Genomic DNA, 25,112 nt, shown 5'->3' on the forward strand with positions numbered 1-25,112 from the left:
GCATCACTTGTTCTTACTATTTTATTACGCTCGCATGATTTCTATGTTCCTTTATAGATTAATGTTGTGGCACATGAGTGTCTGGCTACTTGTTAACCCTGGTAATAGTTATGTGTTAAAATGTAATTTTGTTATTGGGCCCATGACCAGGAAAGACTACAAAAACCCCTGACTTTTTATTTTTATTTGCTTCTTTTATTAGCTTTTAAATGTTTTATAATGTGTCTCCATTTTAACCTGCAATTTTTATTTTATTTGCTTCTTTTATTCGCGTTTAAATGTTTTATAATGTGTTTTATGTATTATAATCTTGCCCCTGTAAAGCACTTTGAGTGGCCTTGTGTCTGAATTGTGCTATTTAAATAAACTTGCCTTGCCTTGCCTTGCCTTGACTTACTGAGTGGAAATTGTTTTGTGACCACTTGATTTATTCCTAATGTTATTATTTCAGTTCATTCTACACCTACATGCATAATAAAAATAAATTTAAAATATTTCAAAATACATACATTGTCTTTTTTTTTATAAACATTATCATCTGCTGAAAGAAAATCTAAAATACAGATAACTAGTGTAGCCTACTTCATAATGACCCTCAACCTCCTGTGAAGGTGGAGATACAGTCCATGAGATGAACTGATAAGTAGGCTACCTTATCAGTAAAAAGTTTGATAAGAACAAAAAACTGTTTAAAAAAAGAGATAAATAAATGCTGTCAGTTGCCTGTTATTATGATTGGCTGTAATACCTAGAAACCAGCAGGGGGCGGTACGCACCCATCATCACCGAACTTCCGGAAACAAAGACCGAGCATATCGTCCAATCAAACAAGGCTTCAATTTGAAACGAAAGCTGATAGTTTCCCCTGTTACTGAAACCCTCAACAACACCGACATTGCCCTGTAACTGTTCAGACCAGCCAGGTTTGGGGCTGTGGGCAAAACGAGACTCTGTTGGAGCTAGTCCGTGGATTTTTAGCTCCAGCTGTTTCATGGGAACCCAGGAAGGAGATAGAGGTAAGGCAAGCCGAAACTCTGCGCTCCTGTCCGGGGAAAGCTAACGACACGTATCGCTAACACCCAGCTACCGTTAGCTGCCACTGTAGTTTAATGTTGTTTTCCTGTTGTCATCCAATCTGTCATCACCTGTACATGCATTTAAATCCCATTTTAAGATTCGGATGTGACAGTCTAAACGTGCTCTGATAATGTTTCCGTAAGCAAACAAACCGATTTAGCAACGTCAGCTAGCTACTTTTGGGGTGAACTCAACCGGTAAAGTTTCGCTAAAACACGCCAGAGGTGACTTAAAGGTGGCAGGTTACTTCGGACAGAAGTTTGTTTGTCGTTTTGCCATCCCATAACCGTGACCACCGGTATTATTTGTAATAACCTAATGTATGTCATCCAAACCGGCTGTGTTTAACGGTAACCAGTAGTTGGTGTGAGTGAGATGGGATGAGATAACTCCCCGCTCTCAAACTAAGTTTGCCGCGGACAGGCACTCATAATTGAATTAACGTTATCACCCCTAGAGGAGGTAGTTCTACTGATGATCCTGGTTTGTGAATATCACTAAAGTGAGCTCTCTTTAGGTAAATTAATAAATTCTTCATACTGTGTAATCTGTTGTCTCCTGTATTAAAGACGTTTTCCACTTAAACTCAATACATTTGTGGTATTGACTATTTCACTACAATTTGGTTTTAAAACAATATTGGAATACCTTCTTCATGATTTTAAATATAGATTTCTGCTGAAGGACATGAACAAGATTCTTCCCTTTTGTCCCTACAGATTGGGTAGATGTGGCAAATGATGTACTCAGCAAGTGTAACTTAAACCTGAGTCTGAGGAAACTGACGGACTGTGATGCAAATGTTTTCATTGGCCTGTATGAGAACATCTTGGGGGAGGAAGTTCCAGGTAAGAGCATGATTCAGATATTCCACATGTTGACACTTCAATCCATCAGTATGTCGATTATGATAATAGGCAACACTTTTCATAAGTGCTCATTGTTATTATTATTAATTTTTATCGCCAAAGCGTCTCACTTGTGAAAATGTGCTGCTTTTAACCTCAGGCAATAATAAGCTGAATATCTCAAGATTTCAAATTGTTGGTGAGAGGGACAAATTAAGCTGTTTTCTTTTTTATAAATGTTTCATTGTTCATCACATCACATTCATAGACTGAGTGAATAATTGATTCTGAAAGAAAATAATAAGCAATGCTATGGTGATGAAAATTACCAATATTGTAGCCATAACATGTTAATTAAATGTATTTTAATACGATCTAACACATTGAAGGTTAACAAACTGTGAGGCTTTAATATGGAGCATGAGTGTGCTTAGTATGTCAGGAATGCTTCCTAAGACCATCAAACATGCCATCATGAGACTGTTATTGTTGCTGAGTTTGTTCCTGCTTTGTAAAAGCCTCTGAAAACCTGGTCTAAAATAGTAAAAAATCAATCTTTCATATCAAAATAAACTTTTACAGAAATCATATTGAAAGTACATTTTCAGAAATATTATAAAACTTGGTTCCAAAAACAGCTTTTGTTGACCGTTTGACTGAACTGTGTGATTGATTTAATTTTATTTGTGTATGGACATGACGATGACATTGGACGAACCAGATGCAATGTTTTCAGTGTATTAGCATAAATGCTAGTTTACAACACCTGTCCTGTGGGCGTGGCCATATCAAACTTTCTCCATGTTCGGTCATTGTTTTTTTTTATATATATAAAGTTAGTGCAGAGAACTGCTGTGATTGGTTCAAAGTACTTAACGGTTCTTGCCTCTCTAAACCAAATTTTTGTTAAGTTTATCATACTATCTTTCATTTGGATTGATAAATATGCCTAGCTGTTTTCAGGTGCTTAGGCTACTATCATGCAACTAACTCCATGCAAACTAACTAGTTCGAAGGATTTTGTGGATTTGGGTTTACAGGGGTTTTAAGTAGAAAAGTGAAGGTCCAAAGTGTCCAAGAAGTTGGCGTATGAATGCATGACTCTGTAATTTTATCATTGTTGTGTGCATTTCAGTGTTTCTATGGCCTCATATGTGTTTTTGTGTTTAGATTACATTGCAGCACCATGCAGTCAGGAGGATGACATCCACAATGTTCAGTGTGTGATTGATTCACTGTCCCTGGATTATCTTCAGATCAGTCTCTCACACATTACGGGTAATAAACACTTTCTCTCTCTCATCACCAATAATGATTCAGTAATGTGCACGTATAAGGGCAGAGCAACTGTGATTCACTGTTATATACATAACTTTCACCCTTGAGACAGTAGAACATGTCACCATCCCATCACTTCATTCATTCAATTTCCTTGTTTCCTTACGAGATATGCAGAAACACAATCACAAAGAAAGTCACATTTTCTCTTCAGCAATACAATTGATTAGTTCTGAGAATAATGTTGAGGATGGCTTCTCATTTCCAGGGGAAAATGTTGTCAGAGGGGACAACGAGTCTATAAAGAATCTCCTGGAAATCTTCGATGGCCTCCTGGAATATCTCAAGGAGGAGATAAGCGAGGAGTCACAGATTGGTGGTAGGCAGATTGAAATGTCACTCTAAAACCCTGTTTAAGGGTGTATTCACACATGGAAAGTCCGTTAGTTCACTTGCTTTGGTCCAGACCAAATAGAGTTTAGATTTTTTTTGTTTGGTGTGGTCCACTTTCATATTGCCTCTTTTGCAAGTGAACCAGCATTACGAAGCAAAACCACACGTGATCTGAGGTCATTCATTCATTGGACAGACATTCTGGGGTGGAGAGAAGCAGGAAGAACGAAGTAAAAACTGCGAAATATATCATTGATATAATACGGGGTTAAAAATAATAAAAAGGCCTACATCTAGCCTATAAATAAAGAAGAAGAAAATCTAATTATTGTTGTTTCATATGGTTATAATATGTAGCCCTATGTCAATGCCACGTTATGTGGCTTGTAGCCTACGATGTGAAACATAATGTATAGCCTACTGTATTGTTGCTGTTGGACGCGCGGCTCGAGAGAAGAATAGGCTCAAACTGACACTCAGCTGATTAAGCAGTGTATCAGCTGGGTGTCAGTTCGGCGCAGTTCAGTTCCAAACTGACACAGGGACAGTATTGACGGTCACGTTGGGAAGAAAAATAAAAACACACACTTCATGCAAAGCGCAGGGTGAACCTGTTGGCACTGTGCGGGAGACGCTCACCTCTCCATCTGATCGCTGAACATATAAGCATGTGTACGCGTCATTATCAACTGTAATATTTTCGCTCGGGGCTCCCGGTCAAACCACAACTAATCTTCCTAACAACGGCGACAACAACACTTTCCCATAATGTGAAGCTGATGGCGATTAAAGAAAAAAAAGAAAAGAACAGAAATCAAAGGCGCAGTGCTTCCTGCAATTGGGTCGGATCGAGTCCGGCCAAATTCACACCACAAACGAACTGCAGCAGAGTTCGTTTTGAAGCGCATCGAGACCACCTCTTCAGCTGGGTCTCGGTCCGCTTGTTTGGTCCGCCCCCGAGTGCGATTGCTGTATTCACACCTGCCTGAAAGATGCGCACCGAAGGCAGAAGTGCACCTGAGTTCGTTTCAACCGAACTAAACACGGCATGTGTGAATACACCCTAAGACCAGTTGGTGCAGGACTTTAAAGACAACAGTCAGTTCTTTTCATTTGGCAGAACTGAGCATGCCTTTGTGTATGTGGGCTGCCCCTCAGACCACTGCCAAACAGCAATAAGTAGTAAAGGACTGTGTCTGCACTTACAAATACTGTGAATTTCTAAAAGGCCTGAATGTGCAATACTGAATTACACAACACAGCTCTGTTAACTGTGGTGTGAAAGCTGACTGCTGTGAGTTGTTTGTGGGCTGAAATGTTTGCTGTGGTGACAGTGTCTCACTGTGACTAAAAGTTGTGCTTCTGCTTTCAGCACATTGTTTAGTTAGTAGTTTCTGTATTTGGCTGAGTTTACCTTTTGCGCGTAAAAGTTATCCTCTGTTGTTTGTCATTTAGGTTTGTCTTTGTCTTTTGAACAGTGAATTCCCACAGTATTATTGTGTTATGTCAGTTAGTTCAATTGAAGTTCATATGTGTTTGTTCTTCTTTTAAATTGCATAAAGGTCCTTTCATATTGTAATAACAAGTGTTGCTTTCGCTCTCTGAGTCGACCTCTAGGTCATCTGTACTGTTCATCTCTTATTTCAGAGGAAGTGAATGAAACTGTCAATGAAGATGTGCCTGATGAGTCCAAGGAGCCAACAAGTGGCAATGCCACAAAACACAAGGAAACTAAACTGGAGGGAGCATCTTCATCTTCCAGTAGAGAGTGAGCACTTTTTTTCTAGATCAACTGCAAATACCCCTTATAACACTAAAAAACCCATGAGATGAATTGTACTGGAGATTAAATCCCTACACATCTTTACAGTAATTTCATAGGTCCATTTGATTGGTTAATTTAGCCACTAATGTCCCACCTGATTTTATTAACTTGCTTGTTTTAAGTACTGCAGCTAAGGGTTCTAAAAACTTTGCACTTATAAGATTTAACCCAAACTACTTTTATTTCCATCTATTCACTACACAATTTATTTCCTCAAAAAGAGAATTGCTAAACATACTAGTTCTGATTTAAGTAAAGAAAAAATTACAAAACAATACAAAACGACCAAAATGAAACCAAAGAAAAAGAATACCAACTGTTCTGCTTGGTTTGAGCTTCCCCATAAAACAAAACAGTAACAGCCTGACATTTAGGTTTGTTCCTCATGACTCGGACCATGTCTTTCAGCTTAAATTCAGGTCTGAGCTTTACATTCTGTTGACACAACAACCAGCTTGTTCAACTTCTTAGCGGTAGTGTAAATATTGAGAAGTTAGTGCATAGCTGTCTAACATATGGACTTACAGTTCACAATTGAATAAAAAGGTTATTCATTTGTTGGAGTGCAGGTCACTTGATCTGCTTCGAACAGCAACACTGCCCTGCCCAAATCTTAGCCCAGGCTTCGATCCGGAAAAGTCACAAAAATAAACATTTTAATACTAACGACTTAAATAGTTTTTTTATGTAGTTGGTGCAGTCTGCCGATAGATTTAGTTTTTGATGAATTCAGCAGAAGTGTATTAAAGTAAACTTTTTTTTTTAATATATAGACATTTGTTAATTATTTTGCCATATCATTCAGATCCGCTGTCCATTCCAGTAAACATTCACTCCATTCTTGGAACTCTGAGGAGATGGGATCAGCCAGTGAGCTCATTGGACTGGGAGTCTCAGCTCGCACATTCACAGCCAAACAGGAAGGTAAGATGAGCAAATGCTGCCTGTCTTTACCTCTCCCAATTACATGTATATGAACTCTGCTTGGGCAAAGTGCCTTGTTTTCTTTATCTAATACATTACCAACCATCACCAGATATGTCAGGAATTCATGTTTGATGGTGGAGGATTTCTCTAAATGTTATATTTTGTAGTTGTTTGAACCAATTCTAAAAACATTTGAAAGGACATGCGTTCTAAGAACGTATTAAAGTTGTTGTTACATTAGTTACCTTACCGGTCATGCGGCTTTGTCTATGATATCTTTGCACCACAAAGATATCATAGACAAGATAGCACCAACCATCAGTGTTTGACAGACAAGAGATAACCTTGTCTACATGAACAAAAATAAATTCCAGTCATACATCTGTTTGTCTGCTCTATCTCTCTGTGTTGCTGCCATGTATCATTTTATACTTGATTTAAATAATTAGATTATTTTGCCCCTCCCCAAACCTCAGATGCTGTCCCCACCTCTGGTACTCTGGACCCCCAGGACGCTCCCCTGACTGAACCGCTGCACTCAGCTGTGGCTCTGCAGCCACCCTGCCAGAGCAACACCCCCACCCCCCAGAGACATAACACGGACCCACACTCACACAGCCAAGAGCCCGCAGAGAAGGAAGCCACTCCTGTCACTACAGAGGTATAGCCTTATAATACAGCACGATGAGGTTCCAACCTTTTATAGTCAATTTAACTGTTATTTGCATGTGATAACGGAGGACATGCAAACTTTGATATCTTCCGAGTTCTAGGTGAAATTACATTTATGACCACAGAGCCCTCTGAACAAGGCTTTCTTTCACACACACACACACACACACACACACACACACACACACACACACACACACACACACACACACACACACACACACACACACACACACACACACACACACACACACACACACACACACACACACACACACACACACACACACACACACTTCCTGTTTTAGTGATTCCAGGATAATACAGGAAGGTTGAGTGTATCCTGACTCATGAGTTTATTCCTGAATTAACTCCTCGTCCTAGTAATTTTACATGTTTTACTTCCTGACCTTTCTCTTTGACAATACTGTACTAACAACCACTTAGCAAATCTCTGAAGGGCCTTTTCTAGCCATAGTCTTTTGAATGTGTACTGCACCTGTAATTGCCCAAAGTCGTGACCAATTTGCACACCATTCTTACAGTATGTGACTAAACATCAACAAAAGCTTTTTTTATTTTTTTATCCCAACTCTATGTACCTAACCCTGATCTGAACCAAAGATGTTGACAAGTTAGCAACCATCTGTTGATTGTAGTTTTAAAGGGGATTGGCGATTTTTAGCAACAGCGTTATCAACTAACCAAGTTTTGAATTTTTCAGTTCACTGGTAATATAAGCCTCTTGGTAGAACTGAAGAAGTCTGCAGTTCCTTATACAAGTGAATATGTTTCCAGGAAATCTCGCATGACTGACTAAAAGGTTCACACTAATGTTTTTCACTGCTCTTTTCCCCTTCTCACTTTCTTGTGTTCCTTATCACACAGACCTCTGGACCAGTAGCTGAGGCAGTCCTTACCAATGGACTAATATCTCCTGGTGAGTAACACAAACGCACCCTCATTCTTAATCGGAAATAAATATCAAGTGATCTAGCGGTCTGGATGCTTTAACTCTGCATCACACATCATCATTTATAGTTGTGAGTGAATGTCGGAGTTGACAGTGGATTTCCAGGGCAGCTAGCAAATTGTACTGTTTATCTGCTATGTACGTGTGATGGAACAAGTAAAAATCCCCCCAGCAGAGTGAAGTGTAATTCAGTTCTTGATGTTATCTTTTGCTTCATTTCCAGCTGGGAGTAAGAAATATTTGTCCAGTCGGCAAAGAGAAGAAGAGGATGCGGAGACACTACAGGTAAGAGAGAAACAACATTAAACCTGTGCAGACATGTTTGGATCAGGTATTTTGTCAACTCTAGGAACCCTTGTAAACAACCTAGCTGAAAGTCAGGTTTGAATGATTGTGTTAGGCTGGTTGCTCTGTTAAAAAGATGGGAAACCAAATTATCTGACATGTACAGGTATATGCAGATTGGTTAAATCCAATCTAATAGAATTTGTGAAAAAATCAGAAGAAATGTATCTGGCTAACTCTGGAAATTATCTTCAAGGGATATGATCACATCTTTTCTATCTTTCCATTGGCTCATTTACAGTCTTTCTTAAGTGGCTTATTGAACAGGTTTTGTTATTACTCCCAGCCTCATCCTGTACCTGTATACATATTAATGGTGTGGTCAGCTATTCTGGAGAACACTTGTTGTCTAAATTACCTAGTGTCAATATCAGTGAATATCTCGTCACGATCCGCTACCTGCGTGTGTGCACTGAAAACAAATCCAGTGTTAAAGGCACACTAAGCAATCTCCAGCGAACTCTTGTTTATGTTTATACTAACCGCGGCCAGTACGTCAGGGTTGGACGTTTCGGCGAGTGGCCAGGGCCGGGTCGTTCCCCGGAACACCGATCCGCAATTTCTTTTTAGTTCGCCGTTAGCGAAGCTTCGGCTGTGTATTGCCACTGAATTCTTTTGAGCAGACACACAGAAAGGACAGGTTGCAGTTTTTGAAGAGATATTCACAGATTTTGACAGTTATTTTGGACAAGATGCATTCCCCAGAATTGCTTACTCCACCTTTTTAAGGGGGATGGATTCATTTGAACACAAATGCAATGCATTAACTTGATTCTCTTCTTGTCTAATCTCAGCCAACTAACGGAGGTCCCAGGAGGGTTTTATTCCGCACCCAGCCAGATGTGCTCTTCCTCACGCTGCAGGATGAGATGGCAGCCACATCCCCATCTCCTCCAGACACTGAGGTGGAAGAGCAAGATGAGGAGGATCTGAGTTTAACGCGAAGACGACCAGACGGGAGGACTGGTCACGGAGATGGGACAGGCCTCAGGTAAGAGAAGTGGGGGGGCTACAGAGAACAGTATGAAGCTAAAGCACGTTGGATAGTATCTAACTATATCTCTGCTGGGTGGTGTCTGTGAATTGTTCTCCCTGAGCAGCAGCGGGTTGGAGGAGGAGGGTTTTCAGGAGCCTCTGTCACATCGCAGACGTAGGAACAAGCAAGCAGAACAGGAGCTGCATCACATATCTGAGAAACTCTCCCATCGACTTGAAGAACTTGATCAGGTGTGTGCTTGTGTATGATATGCACTGGCGGTCAATTCAATGCAGTTTTGCTATATTTCGACATGATAAACTTTTGAGTAATCGCTACTGATATGTAGGTGGTCCTGGATAAATACTCTTTGTAAATCATTGTTAATTACAAAGAATGTATAACCATCAGGAGATGTTTATGAAATGTATGTATTTGCCGCATGTATTGTCAACAAGTGCGATGTGTGGTTATTACTGCAGATGCTCAAACGAGTTCTGAGTGAAAGTGGAGAGTCCATTGAAGTCAGAGAAGAGGACAAGCAGTCCCACCACAGTGATGGCATCATGGAGTGTCGCAGACAACAAGCAGGTACACACACACATGGCATAAAACACATGAAATCAAACTGTGTTGAAAAGTGTCTGTGTTTTAAGTATTAATTACAAATCAAATTGTTTATACTGACCTCATATTTAAATAACCTCAAGTCTTAGTTCATTTTAAATTTTCAGGTTGCTACTGATGTCTATTAATTTCACAAATCATTGTCTATTAAATGTTCACTGTAATCCACACCACAGTAACTCCACACAAGAATCCTGTTAGCACACAAACATATATTTAATTATTGATTTTTTTTTTATTGAAGATAACTGTTTTGATTTGTAACAGGAACACCTGATGCCGAATCCACCCATCGGACACGCTCCTTATCCCCTTCCCCACCACGGGCCAGTCGCACCCTGCAGGGACAGTTAGAAGATGCCATGGCAGAGGCCTTGAGTCTCAATGATGAGAGAGTAACCAACCTCACAGTTTCTGATCAATCAAGGAGAGAAGAGCGACACCACAGACCGTCTCACAGAAAACACAGCAAGGTAAGTCAACTGCAATCAGGATAAGCGGTGTCACTATGGTGCCTGTCGGTAGGGTGACCAGATCCCAATTCACCAGATGTGGGACAAAGACTACGTTTGTGCGGGACAAAGTGCCGTTTCTTTTTTTGCAAAATAAACCCGTGTCACCACCGGTAATACCAGAGACACTGCTTTCTATATTAAAAAACACTATCAGGGTTCAACATAACTTTTTTTTCCTACTGGCCCGCCGGGCCAGTGGATCTGAGTTTTACTGGCCCCTTGTATATTTTCACTGGCCCTGCACACACTTTTTTTTTCTTCATAATTTAGTGTCAATAATTATAATACCTGTATTAGAAAAATAAAGAAAGATAACCAGATCTAAAGGGAATATCTATACTGTAACAGTATAGATATTCCCTTTAGATTTGGTTATTTTTATTTTAGTTAATTATATGAAATGTTGATATTGCTCATACACATAATATAAAACCAGCCAAACATATTGAATTTGAAGCCTACAACTGAAAGTATGTTGAAAGAGTCGGCCAGTATTTTAAAGTCCAGTAGTTTGATTTTATGATTTTTGATTGTTTTTATTCTTGAATTTGGGCAGTTTAATGAATAGTTCACCTGCAGAAGTCATGTTCAAAAAAAAAAAAAAAAAAGAGATGAAGGTCTGATCATTCTTTGTGGTGTGGTAGGCTGTTTTTATTACTTTCTCTATATGCATTAGGGATGTGAATGTGTCGACCGAATGACCGGTTTTCCACTTGCGCTCAAGTTGACTTTAAAAATAGAATAGAAATACGAAAATCAGGGGGTTATGCCGTTTTTTTAATGGGATATTTCACCGTGTATGTGAGTTCACGTCTGGTCGTGAGCGCGCTGCAGGAGTGTCACTTCTCCATGAAGTGTCAGCTTCACATAAGAGTCCGGTGTGGGACCATTTTTTCAAACTATTGATAAAAAACAATGCAGTGCAAAATATGCAGCATAAGTTAAACGCTCGTCTGAGACTATGACGTTAAATCACCTTAGAAACACACAATGCGTTCGTCCGATCACAGCAGCGTTTCACCGTGTGATCTCGCCAGCGAGTGAGCCGCCGCGCAGATGAACTGTGGTTTGTGGCTAAAATAATAACCGGGGATATTGTCCCCGTTAGCGATTTCAATGGGAAAGACTTCCGCGATTTGATTGAATGTCTCGAGCCTGAAAACACAGTGCCAAACTGCGCGACTATAGGAACTGTACAGTGAGCGGAGTCCCTCCGTTCGTTTCTGTCTACAACCGACACAATCACCGGAGACGCATTCACAGCGTTTAAATAACGCCTCTCATTTGTATTACCATTGGGGCTTGTATGCAAATACTGTAACATTACGGTGGCAGATAAAGGAAAAGCGCAGTTATCACTTTCTGCACCTCAACCTCTGCTGTGGGAAGAAAGAAAGGGGGCAAAGCAAGTCGATTGATTTGTCGACTCGCAGGCGGACGGTAGGCAGCTCTGCCAACGGAGCGAGAGTGCACCCGCTTCTTGCTCCACCTGTCAAAACGCCCACGCATCGGTTGTCCATTAAAAAATATATTTAATATTAGGTTTATTATATTGAGTCTTAAATAAACACTGCTTTCATTACGACTCTCAACGCGCATTTCAATGAACCATGATAGTCTACAAAAAAGGTAGTTTACAAAAAGATACTGAACTGTGATTGGCCAGTCACTGGCCCGGGCGGGACAGTGACTGGCCAATCAACTTGCCCTGCATATGATTTTACTGGCCCCGGGCCATCGGGCTATACGTTATGTCGAACCCTGACTATCTTTAGATCAGCGCGCAGCAGTTAAGTTAGCTACTGTAAACAAATGGAGCATTAAGGCTGCGGCTTCACATTAAAAGCATTTCACTTGACAAACGTGTTGGCTTTTATTTTGAAGTAACAGGAAGGTAAACGCTGAAGCAGGCAGCACCTTCACAGAGCCCACTGAGCCCAGCAGCCCCGGCAGCGCGATACACACAAACGGAGACACACACACACAGACAAACGGAGAGACGCACACACACTCCTCACAGGAGTCTCCTCACAGCTATCGGATAAATGCCAGATTATAAAACACGCATTTAAAAAGGGGGGCTCACTGTCAATAACAATGCGGGACGTCTCAATTTGCGGGACGTGTGAAAAGTAATGGAAATGTGTGACTGTCCCGCACAAAGCGGGACATCTGGTCACCCTACCTGTCAGCTCATTATGTCAACCCAGGTAGCTACCACCAGACATGCACTTATGGTTCAGCTGGCGCCATATCCTGTTAAAAGGTGAACCAACGTTGTGTGTGTGAAATACTATTTTCCTAAGACTTTTCAAATGGAATTAACAGGGGTTGCACAACAGTAAAAAATAGGTACATCAAGACATTGTGAATATTGTAGTGGATGTCTGTTAAAAAAGTAGTGTTCAGGTTACATTTTTTTTCTCCTTTTCCTTTATTTATCATTCTATGTACTGTACCTAAAAAAAAAAAGATTCTTTCTCTTTCAGTATCTGGAGAATAATGCCTATGAGGAGGAGTTACAAAGATATGGAGTGAAAAAACGGGCAGATCTCGACAAGGCACGCCTTAAAGCGCAGGAAGCGGTAAGTCATTATAATTATTAATCAAAGAATTTTTTTTTTTTTTAGATATTTTTGTGGCATTTTTATGCTTTATTGATAGTGTAGAGACAGAGTTGAAATGGGGCAGAGAAGGGAGTGACATGCAGAGAGCGTCCGCGGGCTGGAATCGAACCCGGGTCCGCTGCCGAGGCGCATGGGGGGACGCCCTACCAACTGAGCTAAGGGCGCCCCATCAAAGAACAATTTTAACCTTAAGGGTATTCATCCTAACCGTTTTGCCTTAAGCTTGGAGGAAGATGATCAAAATGGTAAATGTTATCATGAAATACTGAATGCTTTTGATGGCTAGGCAATTTGTCCCAGTTTACTAAAACCAAAGTATATGTGTGTGTAGGAGCGTCAGTACAGAGAGGCGATACTAAGGGATGTTACCCAAGCCCCCAGACTGTCACCGGCTAGGACGAAGGCCCAACAAAAGTCACAACGCAACTCTCAAACCACACCAGGCCGGAGACGGCAGGAGGCCCCCAGGAAAGCTGCATCAAGTAGGTTAAGACGTGTATAATAAGCACATGGATCTTGCAGTAGAAATCCTGTTTTCCATTTATTAGACACATCTTTCTTTAATTTATGGTTGAACATGCTGACATTTAGGCCTGTGTATATGCTGCAGGATTATGGTTTAAAGTAAAACATTTTAATTTTTCTAAATATTAAGAGTTATGATTATTATTCAAAATACGGTAGTTTCAGAGGGGGCAAGCAGAAAAACTGGTTTTTCACCACGTATATATAAATGCTAACTTAAAAATGAAATATCTGTTCAGTTGAATGCTAAGTTTAGGATTTTTCACTGCTGAATTTGCAGACTCATATGCTGCACTGCACAGGCAGACAGCTTTTTATTGTTGCCCTTTTTCAAACATCGTTTCTGCAATGTATTACAACGCTAACTGTGCTTTTGCAGTGCATCAGTCCGCAAATCGGTAATGATAAAAACCCTAAATTTAGTGTACAATTGAATAAAGATTAATTTTTAGGTAAGCATTTATATACAGTATATGGCGAAAGAACGTTTTTCGGCTGGCTCGCTCTTAAATAGTATAATGATGACTTCTGCAGCAGCGATGTCTTCATCAAACTCCTAATGACTGTGCTGACCGCCATCTCCATTACATAGCTGACTTTCTATGCACAACCTCACACAACCCCACTTCAACAATACTGAACTACCCCTTTAATTCAATTGTTCTCCTTATCACCACATTAAATATTGCTTTGGTCTTAAACTAGAACTCCACAACTCTTGAAATAATTGTTTTATTATCCAATAAAAATCAAAAACTGGTTTCATGCCCACAATCAGATTCACTGTCTTAGAGGTTCCTAAGACAAGTCAGGCACATCTAAGACAGTTAACACTGAGCTTGTCTGAAGAAGCTGTGATGGCTGAGTCTTGGCATTTACAGACACATTGTCCTTTGGCTGACGTTTCTTCTTGGGCTGTTTGTTCCCAACATTGCGAGGGTCCATATTTTTAGCTTCAGGCTGGCTGGCCCACTTGCGTTGAAAATTGCAGAAGTAGCAGCTTTGGTAAACTATGAGGTACGGGCCAAAGGTGTAACTGTGACAGCGGCATTTTCGGTTGCACATTGGGCAGTTCTTCATCAGCTGCAGAATGGCCTCCTCATCGACAATGTACTGCAGAGTTGGTCTGTTATGGGGCAGAGAAGAGAGCTGAGAAATGATAATGACGGAAACATACACAAGTTGTCAGTATAGATACAGTGTCACAGATGCAGCAGTGTTTTTTTTAGGGGGGGGGGGGTTTAAAGCTTTATTTGATAGTACAGAGTTGAAATGGGGAGACAGAGAGAGTCCATGGGTCGGATTTGAAACCGCGACCACTGCAACGAGGCCTGAGCCAATATGGTACGCGCTCTATCCACTACTCCACCGGAGCGACCCAACAGCAGTGTTTTAAACTCAATCGCTGAATAATTTACTGCATCACAGAACTGTCTGCACACTATTGAGCCACATAATGATGTATTTGACACATTAGAGCACATGTCAAACTCAAGGCCCGCAGGCCGGCCTTTATTCAATTTTTTTCTGCATGCTGCACATGCTCCCAATGGTTCGGACACTTGCATAGCTTACCACTAGGAATGTCTGCTGAAAGTTCCTCAGCCATGGATTTTCTGAGGTCTGTAAATAGACCAATCTATATGGCTAAATAGTATGCTAATATTGATGATTGATTGTGTAAGGATGAATGCTTACATTATCTGGTTTCTAACTAGCTAATTTTAGCTAGCTGCTGATAGCCCGCCCTTTTCATTTCCAATGGTGGCTTGGCATTTAAAAAGTAAAGTATCATAAATAGTTAACACTGGTGCTGAGTCATGATTTCTAAAAAAAAACAAGTGATATGTTTTGACTTTGCAGAACATTTTGAACAATCCAGGAAAATAAATATTGTAAAGCAATACAGAATGCTTGAGTCTTTATGCATTATATTCCATCATAGTTGTGTCAGCAGGAACCTGAATGTTGTCTTTTCCTTTACAGTAAAAAAAGAAAGAAATGTCCACCATGAATTGATGCTGAAAAGGCACAAATTGGTGGATAAAAATCTACCAGAATGCAGGAAATTAAGAATTTGACGCTCAATAATTTCTGGGGTAGCTCCCCCATACCCCCCAACTACAATTTTTCCCCCCAAATATTGAAGCAATACCTAGCCAATGCCCCTGTATGTACGCAAATTCTATACAATATATTCCTAGATATGTAGAATGGCCCTCTGTGAAAATGAGTTTGACACCCCTGCATTAGAGGAATATAATCATAGGTATTTGTTAACTTACTTCTCCATGGTTACACTGCATGTCTCGGGTACATTTACTTGAATGCCTGTAAATTAATATTTAAATGGTTAGTTAAACAGTTTTAAACAGAGATACGACAAAATAACAATTTATAATAGAGTGCAAGCTATTGGACTACTTTCACTACATCAGCAACTTGACCAATCGTCTTCACCAGACTTAATGAGGAGATGAGTATACAGAAAGAAATTTTTTTTTGTTAGTTCGAAACAGCAATGCTGGGGAGCTTCATCAAACCCTATGGATACTGATAATAGGTTGGTTCACCAACCTATTATCTGACAGTTTGTATCTATTGACTAATAATTGTTGCTGCCACATAAACAAGATTATAAAGGGCTTAATCTGATAAATGTGTGCACATTTGAAACAAGACATTGGCCCTCATTTATCAACCTTGCGTAGACCAGAAAAGTGGGTGTACGCACATTTCCACGCAAACCTCGGCATTTATCAATATGGACGTGAGCGTAGAATACGCTCAAATCCCAGGCCAGCTCTCAGCTCGTGTACGCAAGTTTGTAAACAGCATGGACTCGCAGTGCAGGCTGTGCCGGGTAGCCGATGACTTTGTTGGACAATTATTAGAAGATAATACAAATGCAGTGTTTGCTCGGACCGAAATAAAGATATTAATCACTTAAAAATGTGCAGCTTATGGTGTGCAACTGAGTAGGAGAGCTGATTCAATAGTGCGCACACCGGCCACTTAGGAGCGCTGCATGGGACTGCGTAAGGGCAGTTGTCTCCGTCTTGGAGCAGCTGGGGGGACACTGAGGCACGGGGGCTGCATTCATTCAAAATGTTAGCCTAAGTATTAAATATGTAGTAGGCCTACACTGCTCTTTACGATAAAAAATACACGGCACAACATTCAGCTTAACATTTTATTTATTTGACACACTTTTTAGATGTTAGTTCCTATTTTAATGTGTCATTGATCGCTTAAGCAAGCGATTTATTTCCACCGTTAACCGGCACGTTATTCCGATCTGCTGGTGGAGCAGGATGGTGGGTGGCTGGGCGCTCTCACAGCTGATCGTTGCCAGGTCGGCTTGTGCAGCTGACGGCCGGGCTGACCACTCGTGCCAAGTGCATGCTGTCATGCAGTAAAACGCAAAATGTGTTATTTTTAGTTTTTAAAACCCTTTTGAGTAGTGCCATCTACGTAAAAGGGCCAATACATTCTAATCATCCAAATCTCTGCAGACGTGTATTTATTTTATGGGGACCATTATCGGACAGTTGGTGCGTCTTGTTCTCCTCTACGGCTATATTATGCCCGCACCTCCAGTCGGTGTTGCATTTCAGAGCAGCAACATGCTTTTTTTAGTGGCGATTTCAGTCAGACCACTTTTCTTCATCTATGTAAAGAAATGGCGACATATAATTGTATGCTGTTTTATAGCATTTGAGCGATAAATGTAAATGTACTTTATTTATACAGCCCTTTACAACAGTCCTTTCGGTGTACCAAAGTGCTTTACAGGATTGAATAAGATAAAATCAAATAAGATAAAACAAAATAAGATCAAAGTGTCATCACGCTACTGTGTATTAAAATCCATCCTGAATAAATAGGTTTTTAGCCTGGATATAAAGAGGTCTAGGTCAGAAATGAAACGCATGTCAGTGGGGAGCTTATTCCAGAGCCTGGGGGCAGCAACAGAGAAGGCTCGGTCACCCCAGTGCTTGTATCTTGACCTGGGTACTTCCAGCAACAGTTGATCGGTGGACCTCAGGGCTCGACCAGGATTTCGGATGGTTAAAAGCTCAAATAAATATGGTGGGGCGAGGCCGTTAAGAGCTTTAAAAACAAAAAGTTAAAGTTTAAAATCAATTCTAAAAAGGAACTGGTGTGATGTGCTGCCGTCGATAGTAGGCTACTGATGTAAACCTAAAATGCAAAATCCTCAGCTGGACATCGTTTGTTGTGAACACCAACGCTGTTGACCGCAGCAGTTATTTCCTTGCTAACTGCTGCCTTCTGTCGTCCTTTGATGCCGCTTGTAATGCTCCGAAATGAAACTCTTTTTTTTATTATTGTTATTCTGTCAATTTCTACTTCAGAGAAGGTCCTCTTCTGTGCCGTAATGCGCATATCCATGTCGTAAAGCCTCTGGGCGAGGCCTCTAAACTGAGAAAATATAGGGGCGTGATACGATTGTTTTCACCCACCGCATTTATCAATAATGGCCTGGCGTACGCTGAGATTGGCGAGATACGACTTTTTGATAAATCCCACGCGATACCTGGCGTAGGGAGGTATTTGCGCCAGAATCTGCACCAGTTTCCACGCAAGTTTGATAAATGAGGGCCATTGTGTGCAGGCTTTCAGAGTTTGCCAAGAAAATTAATGCAGATGTTCCCTTGATCAAGTGTCTAACTTTTATACACCACTGTACCATCAAGAAGGTCCCCACAATGAAAACAGCATACAGTAAAGTGACTCACCCGTGCTTCCGACTTGGCCTGGCAGTCTGTCCATTACTGCGCTTGTGTCTTGCAGCTATAAAATGTTGCATAACACAGACACACTCTCAACAACTGGTTGCAGACAGTGACTTCAAGTAATACAAACAGAGGAAGTAGTATTGCAAGTAGTGGTAGTATCAGCTAACACTAGCTAGCCATATAAATAGTCTTCATACAAAAGTTTACTGTGGGTCTGTGCAACATTGGCCGTTAATGTGCTCAGATCAGTGCTAAAAAAAAACACCTGAAACTGTATCATATGATGCCATGAAGAGTTACCGAAACGATGTGGCCATGGCTCTGCACGGGTTGGAAAAACATTCTCTCGGCCAAACTGGTTAATTATTCACCACTTTTGCATTCTAACAATACCATCTTTGAATTAAAGAAATACTAATCAAAACGGCGCGCCCGCCGCCCGTGTTAGGGTGTTTTTGAGTGGTTAGCCCTTACGAAAAGTTCGCAAAAAAAAATCAATATACACGTATTCAGTGTGTAATATCAGAATGTTTAGTGCCATCTAGTGGTGAAAGTTCTAGAATGCAACGCTCCCTAGGTAACCCCTCCCTTTCCAATAATAACAGAAGCAACTGTGGCCAAGAAACTTGTTAATCCACAACTTCCTAATGTCTTTCCACAATAGAGACAGTGCGGAACGCGTCATAATCGCATCATAATCAGAGGCCACGCCCATCGTGGGGGAAAACAATTCACAGCGCTCCGTTCACTATCTATTGAATGACACTCGTATTCGGCAAACAAACTTAATAAAAACGTAATACGACATGCCTTTCACAAATACACGTTACATACTCTAAAGCCACGACTCTTGTCTGTCTATACGAGCTGTTTTTGTGAAAATTGATTGAGTAATTTTCCATATCGAGACAAAACTCTTAACTAATGTATGCTTTATGCTAGGCTAATGTTAGCCTTCTGCTGTAGGCTAGCCAGGTCGGACGGGAAAAAACACCTCAATATCTAAAATTACTCAATCATTTTTCACAAAAACAGCTCGTATGGACAGACGAGAGTCGTGGCTTTAAAGAAAGTAATGTGTTTTTGTTAAATGGATGTTTGAATAAGTTTTAATTACGTGTGTTTGCAGAAGACGGGTCTCCTTCAATACAAAGTGAACGTAACGGTGTTCAACGGTTTCCCCCACGATGGGTCCGACCTGACAAAAACACCTCAATATTGAAAATTACTCAATTATTTTTCACAAAAACAGCTCGTATAGACAGACAAGAGTCGTGGCTTTCAAGAAAGTAACGTTGTTTTGTTAAATGGATGTTTGATTAAGTTTTAATTAAGTTTGTTTGCAGAAGACAGGTCTCCTTCAATACAAAGTGAACGGAACGCTGTTCAATGTTTTCCCCCACGATGGGCGTGGCCTATTTCATGCACTGTCTCTATATGTATATTATATTTACATTGAATATGTATTTGTGGGGGACCCGCCCCTATGTAGATATAAAAGGCTCTAAGGAAATAAGAGGAAAAACTAATTTTATCTTCAAGAGATTATACACTACTTCAAACATACTTGTGAATATTATATTACATTTCTACAAAGTCTGTTCTGAATAATGACAAATGTTACACACTGCACCTTTTTCAGGAGCAACTTCACCGATTTTCAACCTTGTCTCTATAATATTAATCTTAATTGTTGGGTTTCACATTTCATCCCCAATTTCTTTTATTAAATTGGCTATTACTAGGTCTTTCTACACATGTATACCTGTGGGAAACAAACATCAAAGTCACGTGGAATCTTCCCCAAAATTGCAAGTCAAATTTCCTCGGGGCTAAGTAAAGTTTTTGATATGGTCAAGAAAAGTAGTCTTACATCTGGAAACTGGTCACTTATTGGAGTTGATGTGGAAATGATTGCAGTTTCTATTCTGGGCACACAGACGGTGACAGTCGATGTACATACAGGTCGGTCCCCTTTCTACATTGAGAGAGTAAAAATAACAGTTTTTAGAGATACTTAGTTTTGTTAATGCGTATATTGATGTAAAGTAACGTTATGACGAGTGGGCAATAGTTACACCGAAACAGCGGTAAAATACTTAGTTCATATCAAAAATGAACTCATACTAACTCCAGGAGCTAAACACAGCTTACCTCTATTCTGTACCGTTTCGACTGTAGCGCGACTTCACTTCCAAAGACAGAGGGGACAGCCTCCATCTTCAGTGATCTTTTGGGTGTGCCTCCACACAACTCTGACCTCATGTCCCTGTTATAGTCATCTTCCGTGAAATGCAAAGAGCATACCCGATGACCGCAAGGGACAGATGTCGGTGTGTTCTCGTCAACTTTGGGGTTATGTATCGCTCTCAGCCATTCTATGCGACGTTCAACATTTTGTGGTAGCCGGTGGTAGCTTACTCCCTTTTTCGGTCTTCTGTTGGTGCTGCATCGAGGCACCATACAATACGGCATGTTTACTTCAGGTTTCTAGTCGTTTACGTTTAGTGAAAGAATCAATCAACAACACGGTTTTGTTTCCTCTGAGACACGTTCTCGGTTCTTAACGCATGCCTCGGTAAACTGCCTGGAATAGCCTCTGGAGCAAGCGGCGCCGGCGCGCAATGCATCCTGGTCAATATAGGAACTGCAAAAACGGCTGTGTTGCGAGCTTGAGCAGGACAACATCGAAAATGTGGTTTTAGCCTAGCACGAAATCAGGAATTTTTTGCTTGAGTTGAATACGATTTAGTTGTTGACCTATATGGTTTTTGGCTTTTCTGCACATGATAAAATACAACAATGCTATAATAATAAATGAGAAACAAAATTGAACTTAAACGAACATTTATTAAATAAATGTAGAAAAAAATGCATTGTCTATTGCACATGGCATTCCCTGGTTTTGGCTCTGTGTGAATGGACTTCTGGATTACTGGCCAGCTGTTAATTATTACAATTAACTTGAATTGAACAATAATAACAATAAAATAATTAAAGAGAACATGCAATATTTGGGTTAATGAGTCAAAATAGCTATCACTGTAGCCACACTGACGAGGCTCCTTGAAGTGTTTGCAGACATTATTTCTTAATTTATTTAATTTGTAAAGCGGTAATGTTTTTTTGTCTCCTTTCCAGTGAACGTGAAGGAGAATGAGCTCCTCCCTGTGCTCCTAGACGAGCTGCCCCACCTTCACATCTCCCCCCACGCCCTGGGTCGCATGTGGGAGCAGCAGATGCAGCAGGTGGACAGACTCCACGTCCTTTCATCCTCTCGTGGCCATCGTCCAAGCAAACTCTCCAGCCAGGTAGGTCTGTGGCTGTTACCAGTCACCAGCAAATGGACCTGCAAAGTGAAGCAATGTGTACTGGGTGCCTGACCTTTAGCCTATTGGAACGTATTGTTTGGTAATATGTTGAAATGTAACTTTATTTAAAGAGGGACAATGTACAAAAGAAACATTAAACTCGTTTAAAGCTAGGAGAGATGCATTGTACCAGGTTTTAGCAAATTGCTGTTTTCCACCTGTAGTCCCTAAAAATGTTAACACCAGTCCATCTGCCAGGTGGAGGAAGCCCAGAGGAAACATGACCTGCTGGATGACATCATCCACAAAGAACATGAGCACAACAGGCGTCTGGTGAGCATTAACACAAACAAAACATGTCTTGACATAAAGACAACTCATCAGCCGTTACAATGGATGTTCAGAGTGTGATCAGTATGCAGACAGCCTTTACCTGCCTATCCTGGACATTTGGTGCTTGTCATCATAGCAGGCCGGCCAGGTACTATCTAAATGTTTATCTTCCAGAGAGACTTCAAAGAGCGTATCCAGCAGCAGAAGTCGACCCAGAACAGACTGAGGGAGCAGAGGCAGCAGGTAGCACGCGCCAAGAAATACCATAACGACTACCATGTCCAGCACCGAGCCCGCCTGATGAGGGCCCGCACCAAGGAGGAGAGGGTGGGTAGTCAAGGCCATTTATAGTTTTGTACTCCAGTTCTAGGATTAATTCTGTGGCAAATTAATTATTCAATTGTTTATCATTTTGTTTTTTTATTATAAAAAAATATATTTCTACACGTTCACAATCAAAGACATTTCATTTTCAATTAATTAAACCTGGGAACATGTTTCGTAACTTAAACCCAGCAATTTCAATGGCAAGTTAGGTCCCTGTCTAAAAGTCATTGCATCTCAATATTTGTGTGGATGTTTGGGAGGAATATCAGACATATTAGAAGAGTAAAATCCAATATTCAGTACAACCAGGGGATTATCGGTCATTAGTCTTTCGGGGAACATGACAGTTGTGTATATGTCTGTACAGATGTTTCGGCAGCTGTTTGAGGAGGGTTTGGAACTACAGAAAGTGCGGTTGAGAGAACAGAAATCCTTTGCCAGGGAGCAGCGTCTGGAAAATCAGAGACGACACCAGGACCAGATCAAGTCCTTGGAGAACTACTATAAAGACCAAGTAGGGGACACACACATTTTTTTTTATATAGTTTATGATGTCATAATCTACTCTCATAAATGAACAACCTATTATGTCCTTACTCTCTTTCAGTTTTCACTACTAGCTGAAAAACTTTCAGAAGAACGGCAAGAGATCCAGGTTCGGAAAAAAGCTCAAGAAAAGGTAAACCCTTGACCTCCCATTGCTGTGGAATGTCCAGCAGATTTTGCTTTTATGATTTTCCCTGGAAAATTGGAAAGAATATTTTTTCACATTTCAAGTATTTTACCATTGACATTCTTTGCAGGCTCTGCTGAAGATGAAGCGAGAGCTGCGTTGCAAGATGGAGCGTGAGATCGGTGAACTGCAGAAGATCATTGTCCAGAACGATGAGGACGACCATTTCCAGGATCTGGAGGTCAAGAGGCTGCGCAATCGTGTCCAGATGGCTTCCTTCCAGTACAACACTAGCTATCTACACTGAGAGCAAGGACAGGGCTGTTTTAGGCTCCATTAAATCAAGGCTGGATTTTACATTGGAGGAAGGTGCAGCAAAAGACTTTGGTTTCTGCCATTCAAAACTTGGGGTACGACATTCGCACGGCTGAACAGTGCTGCTCGGTGGCATCTTCCTCCAAATTTGCACAGGGAAATCACATTGAAAGAACTTTTACAAGTCCTGATTATTAATGAGCTAAACACAGACTAAATGTAGCCACTAGCTTATTTAGCTAATTCTTCCTGTCACCTCAGCTGCTATACCTGAACTTCGACACCTTAAACAAAGTCCCTTTCTTCCATAGATTTTTAGTACTTGATACCTAAGGAGTGGCTCCCTCACTGTGCAGTCTTTGTGTGCTGATATTGTAGCAGACTAGTAAAAATGTTCTCCCTCTTGCCAAATGGGGACCACTGATGCAAAGTCAAGTATGTATGTCACACAATGACATATTTTTAACCTTTTTTCCCCCCTTGTGTGCTATGTCTTTAATTGTTTTAACCATACCAGTGGGTTATTTATTTTTTTAACTTTAAGGGGGTTGGATTTTTAATTAGCCTGGTGTTGTGCCGTCTGATCGCCAGGGGCAATGATAATCAGTCTTTCATGACGTCTCCTCTTCTACATCTCACAACATGGTTGTTTTAAAACAAATACAGAAACGTTTACAATGTTTAAACACTGATATTGTGCATTGATCTAATGAGCCCACAAATGCCCCGTCATAATATATTAAATGTGTCACCCATGTCCTCTGGCTGGAATGGGTCACAGTCGAAGGTTTTGGTTATTTGCGGATGAGGTCCTTCTTTGGTTTGACCACTAATAATGAAAAGGATAAGTTTGATGAAAATCATTGTTTGAGCAGATGAGTGTTGTGAAGCTTCAAATTGGAGAAGTAACCATCTTTGCTGTTACAACCATTGTTCCAAAAAGTATTTTTTCTCACAATACAAAATCCTCCACACTGCAACTATTACATTTTTCAATATGCCGAACAGAGAAAAACAGTGACAACTCCAAGGAAACAAGAGTATAAGTAAATTCAACATAGTATCTATTTTACTGATTTAGTCTAATATTTCTGCTTATCAGAAAGTAAATGTTATTACTTTGGTCTTAAACTACAACTCCACAGACACCTTGAAATTATTTTTTATCATCCAAAATCTCTAGCTGCGTAGTAATGCATCAAAAACTGGTTTCACATTCAGATTCATTGTCTTTCATTGTCTAACTGACTCGGGAACATCTAAGACAATTAACACTGGGCTCCTCCGGTCTGTAATGGGTCGAGGGATTCAGAAGAGCTCAGCTCATCTGATGAAGCTGTGATGGCTGAGTCTTGGCATTTACAGACACCTTGTCCTTTGGCTGACGTTTCTTCTTAGCCTGTTTGTTCCCAAAATTGCAAGGGTCCATATTTTTTGCTTCAGGCTGGCTGGCCCACTTGCGTTGAAAATGGCAGAAGTAGCAGCTTTGGTAAACTATGAGGTACGGTCCTAAGGGGTAACTGTTACAGCGGCATTTTCGGTTGCATATTGGGCAGTTCTTCATCAGCTGCAGAATGGCCTCCTCATCGACAATGTACTGCAGAGTTGGTCTGTTATGGGGCAGAGAAGAGAGCTGAGAAATGATAATGACGGAAACATACATACAGCATCACAGGTGAGCAGTGGTAAAGGTGCTTTAACCTAAATAACTAAATACATTTACAGAACTTGTGCACTTTGAGCCACATAACGAAAATTATCGTAGTTATTTGTTAACTTACTTCT

At 40.6% G+C, this 25,112-nt stretch overlaps 2 protein-coding genes across 2 annotated transcripts; one reads left to right on the top strand and one right to left on the bottom strand.

The window, feature by feature from the left end:
• The first annotated feature begins 845 nt into the window (after nucleotides 1-845).
• Nucleotides 846-24,163, top strand: LOC307251835 (centrosomal protein of 95 kDa-like). Its single transcript, XM_080029260.1, has 21 exons — nucleotides 846-1,016; nucleotides 1,797-1,925; nucleotides 3,096-3,203; nucleotides 3,472-3,582; nucleotides 5,244-5,364; nucleotides 6,227-6,345; nucleotides 6,825-7,009; nucleotides 7,909-7,960; nucleotides 8,217-8,278; nucleotides 9,133-9,329; nucleotides 9,439-9,565; nucleotides 9,797-9,905; nucleotides 10,209-10,414; nucleotides 12,946-13,041; nucleotides 13,415-13,565; nucleotides 21,510-21,679; nucleotides 21,938-22,012; nucleotides 22,187-22,339; nucleotides 22,707-22,853; nucleotides 22,947-23,018; nucleotides 23,143-24,163. The coding sequence occupies exons 1-21, from the start codon at nucleotides 992-994 to the stop codon at nucleotides 23,317-23,319; spliced, it is 2,592 nt and encodes an 863-aa protein (XP_079885386.1). The 5' UTR covers nucleotides 846-991; the 3' UTR covers nucleotides 23,320-24,163.
• Nucleotides 14,325-20,947, bottom strand: LOC307251836 (uncharacterized protein). The gene is made up of 5 exons (XM_080029261.1): nucleotides 20,523-20,947; nucleotides 20,242-20,346; nucleotides 18,369-18,423; nucleotides 15,894-15,939; nucleotides 14,325-14,734 (listed from the first exon to the last, which is right to left on the bottom strand). Exons 1-5 carry the CDS (start codon nucleotides 20,841-20,843, stop codon nucleotides 14,407-14,409), a joined length of 855 nt encoding a protein of 284 aa, XP_079885387.1. The 5' UTR covers nucleotides 20,844-20,947; the 3' UTR covers nucleotides 14,325-14,406.
• Nucleotides 24,164-25,112: the final 949 nt, after the last annotated feature.

The sequence above is a fragment of the Ammodytes marinus genome (genome assembly GCF_949987685.1).
Source record: "Ammodytes marinus genome assembly, chromosome: 6".
Lineage (NCBI taxonomy): Eukaryota > Metazoa > Chordata > Actinopteri > Uranoscopiformes > Ammodytidae > Ammodytes > Ammodytes marinus.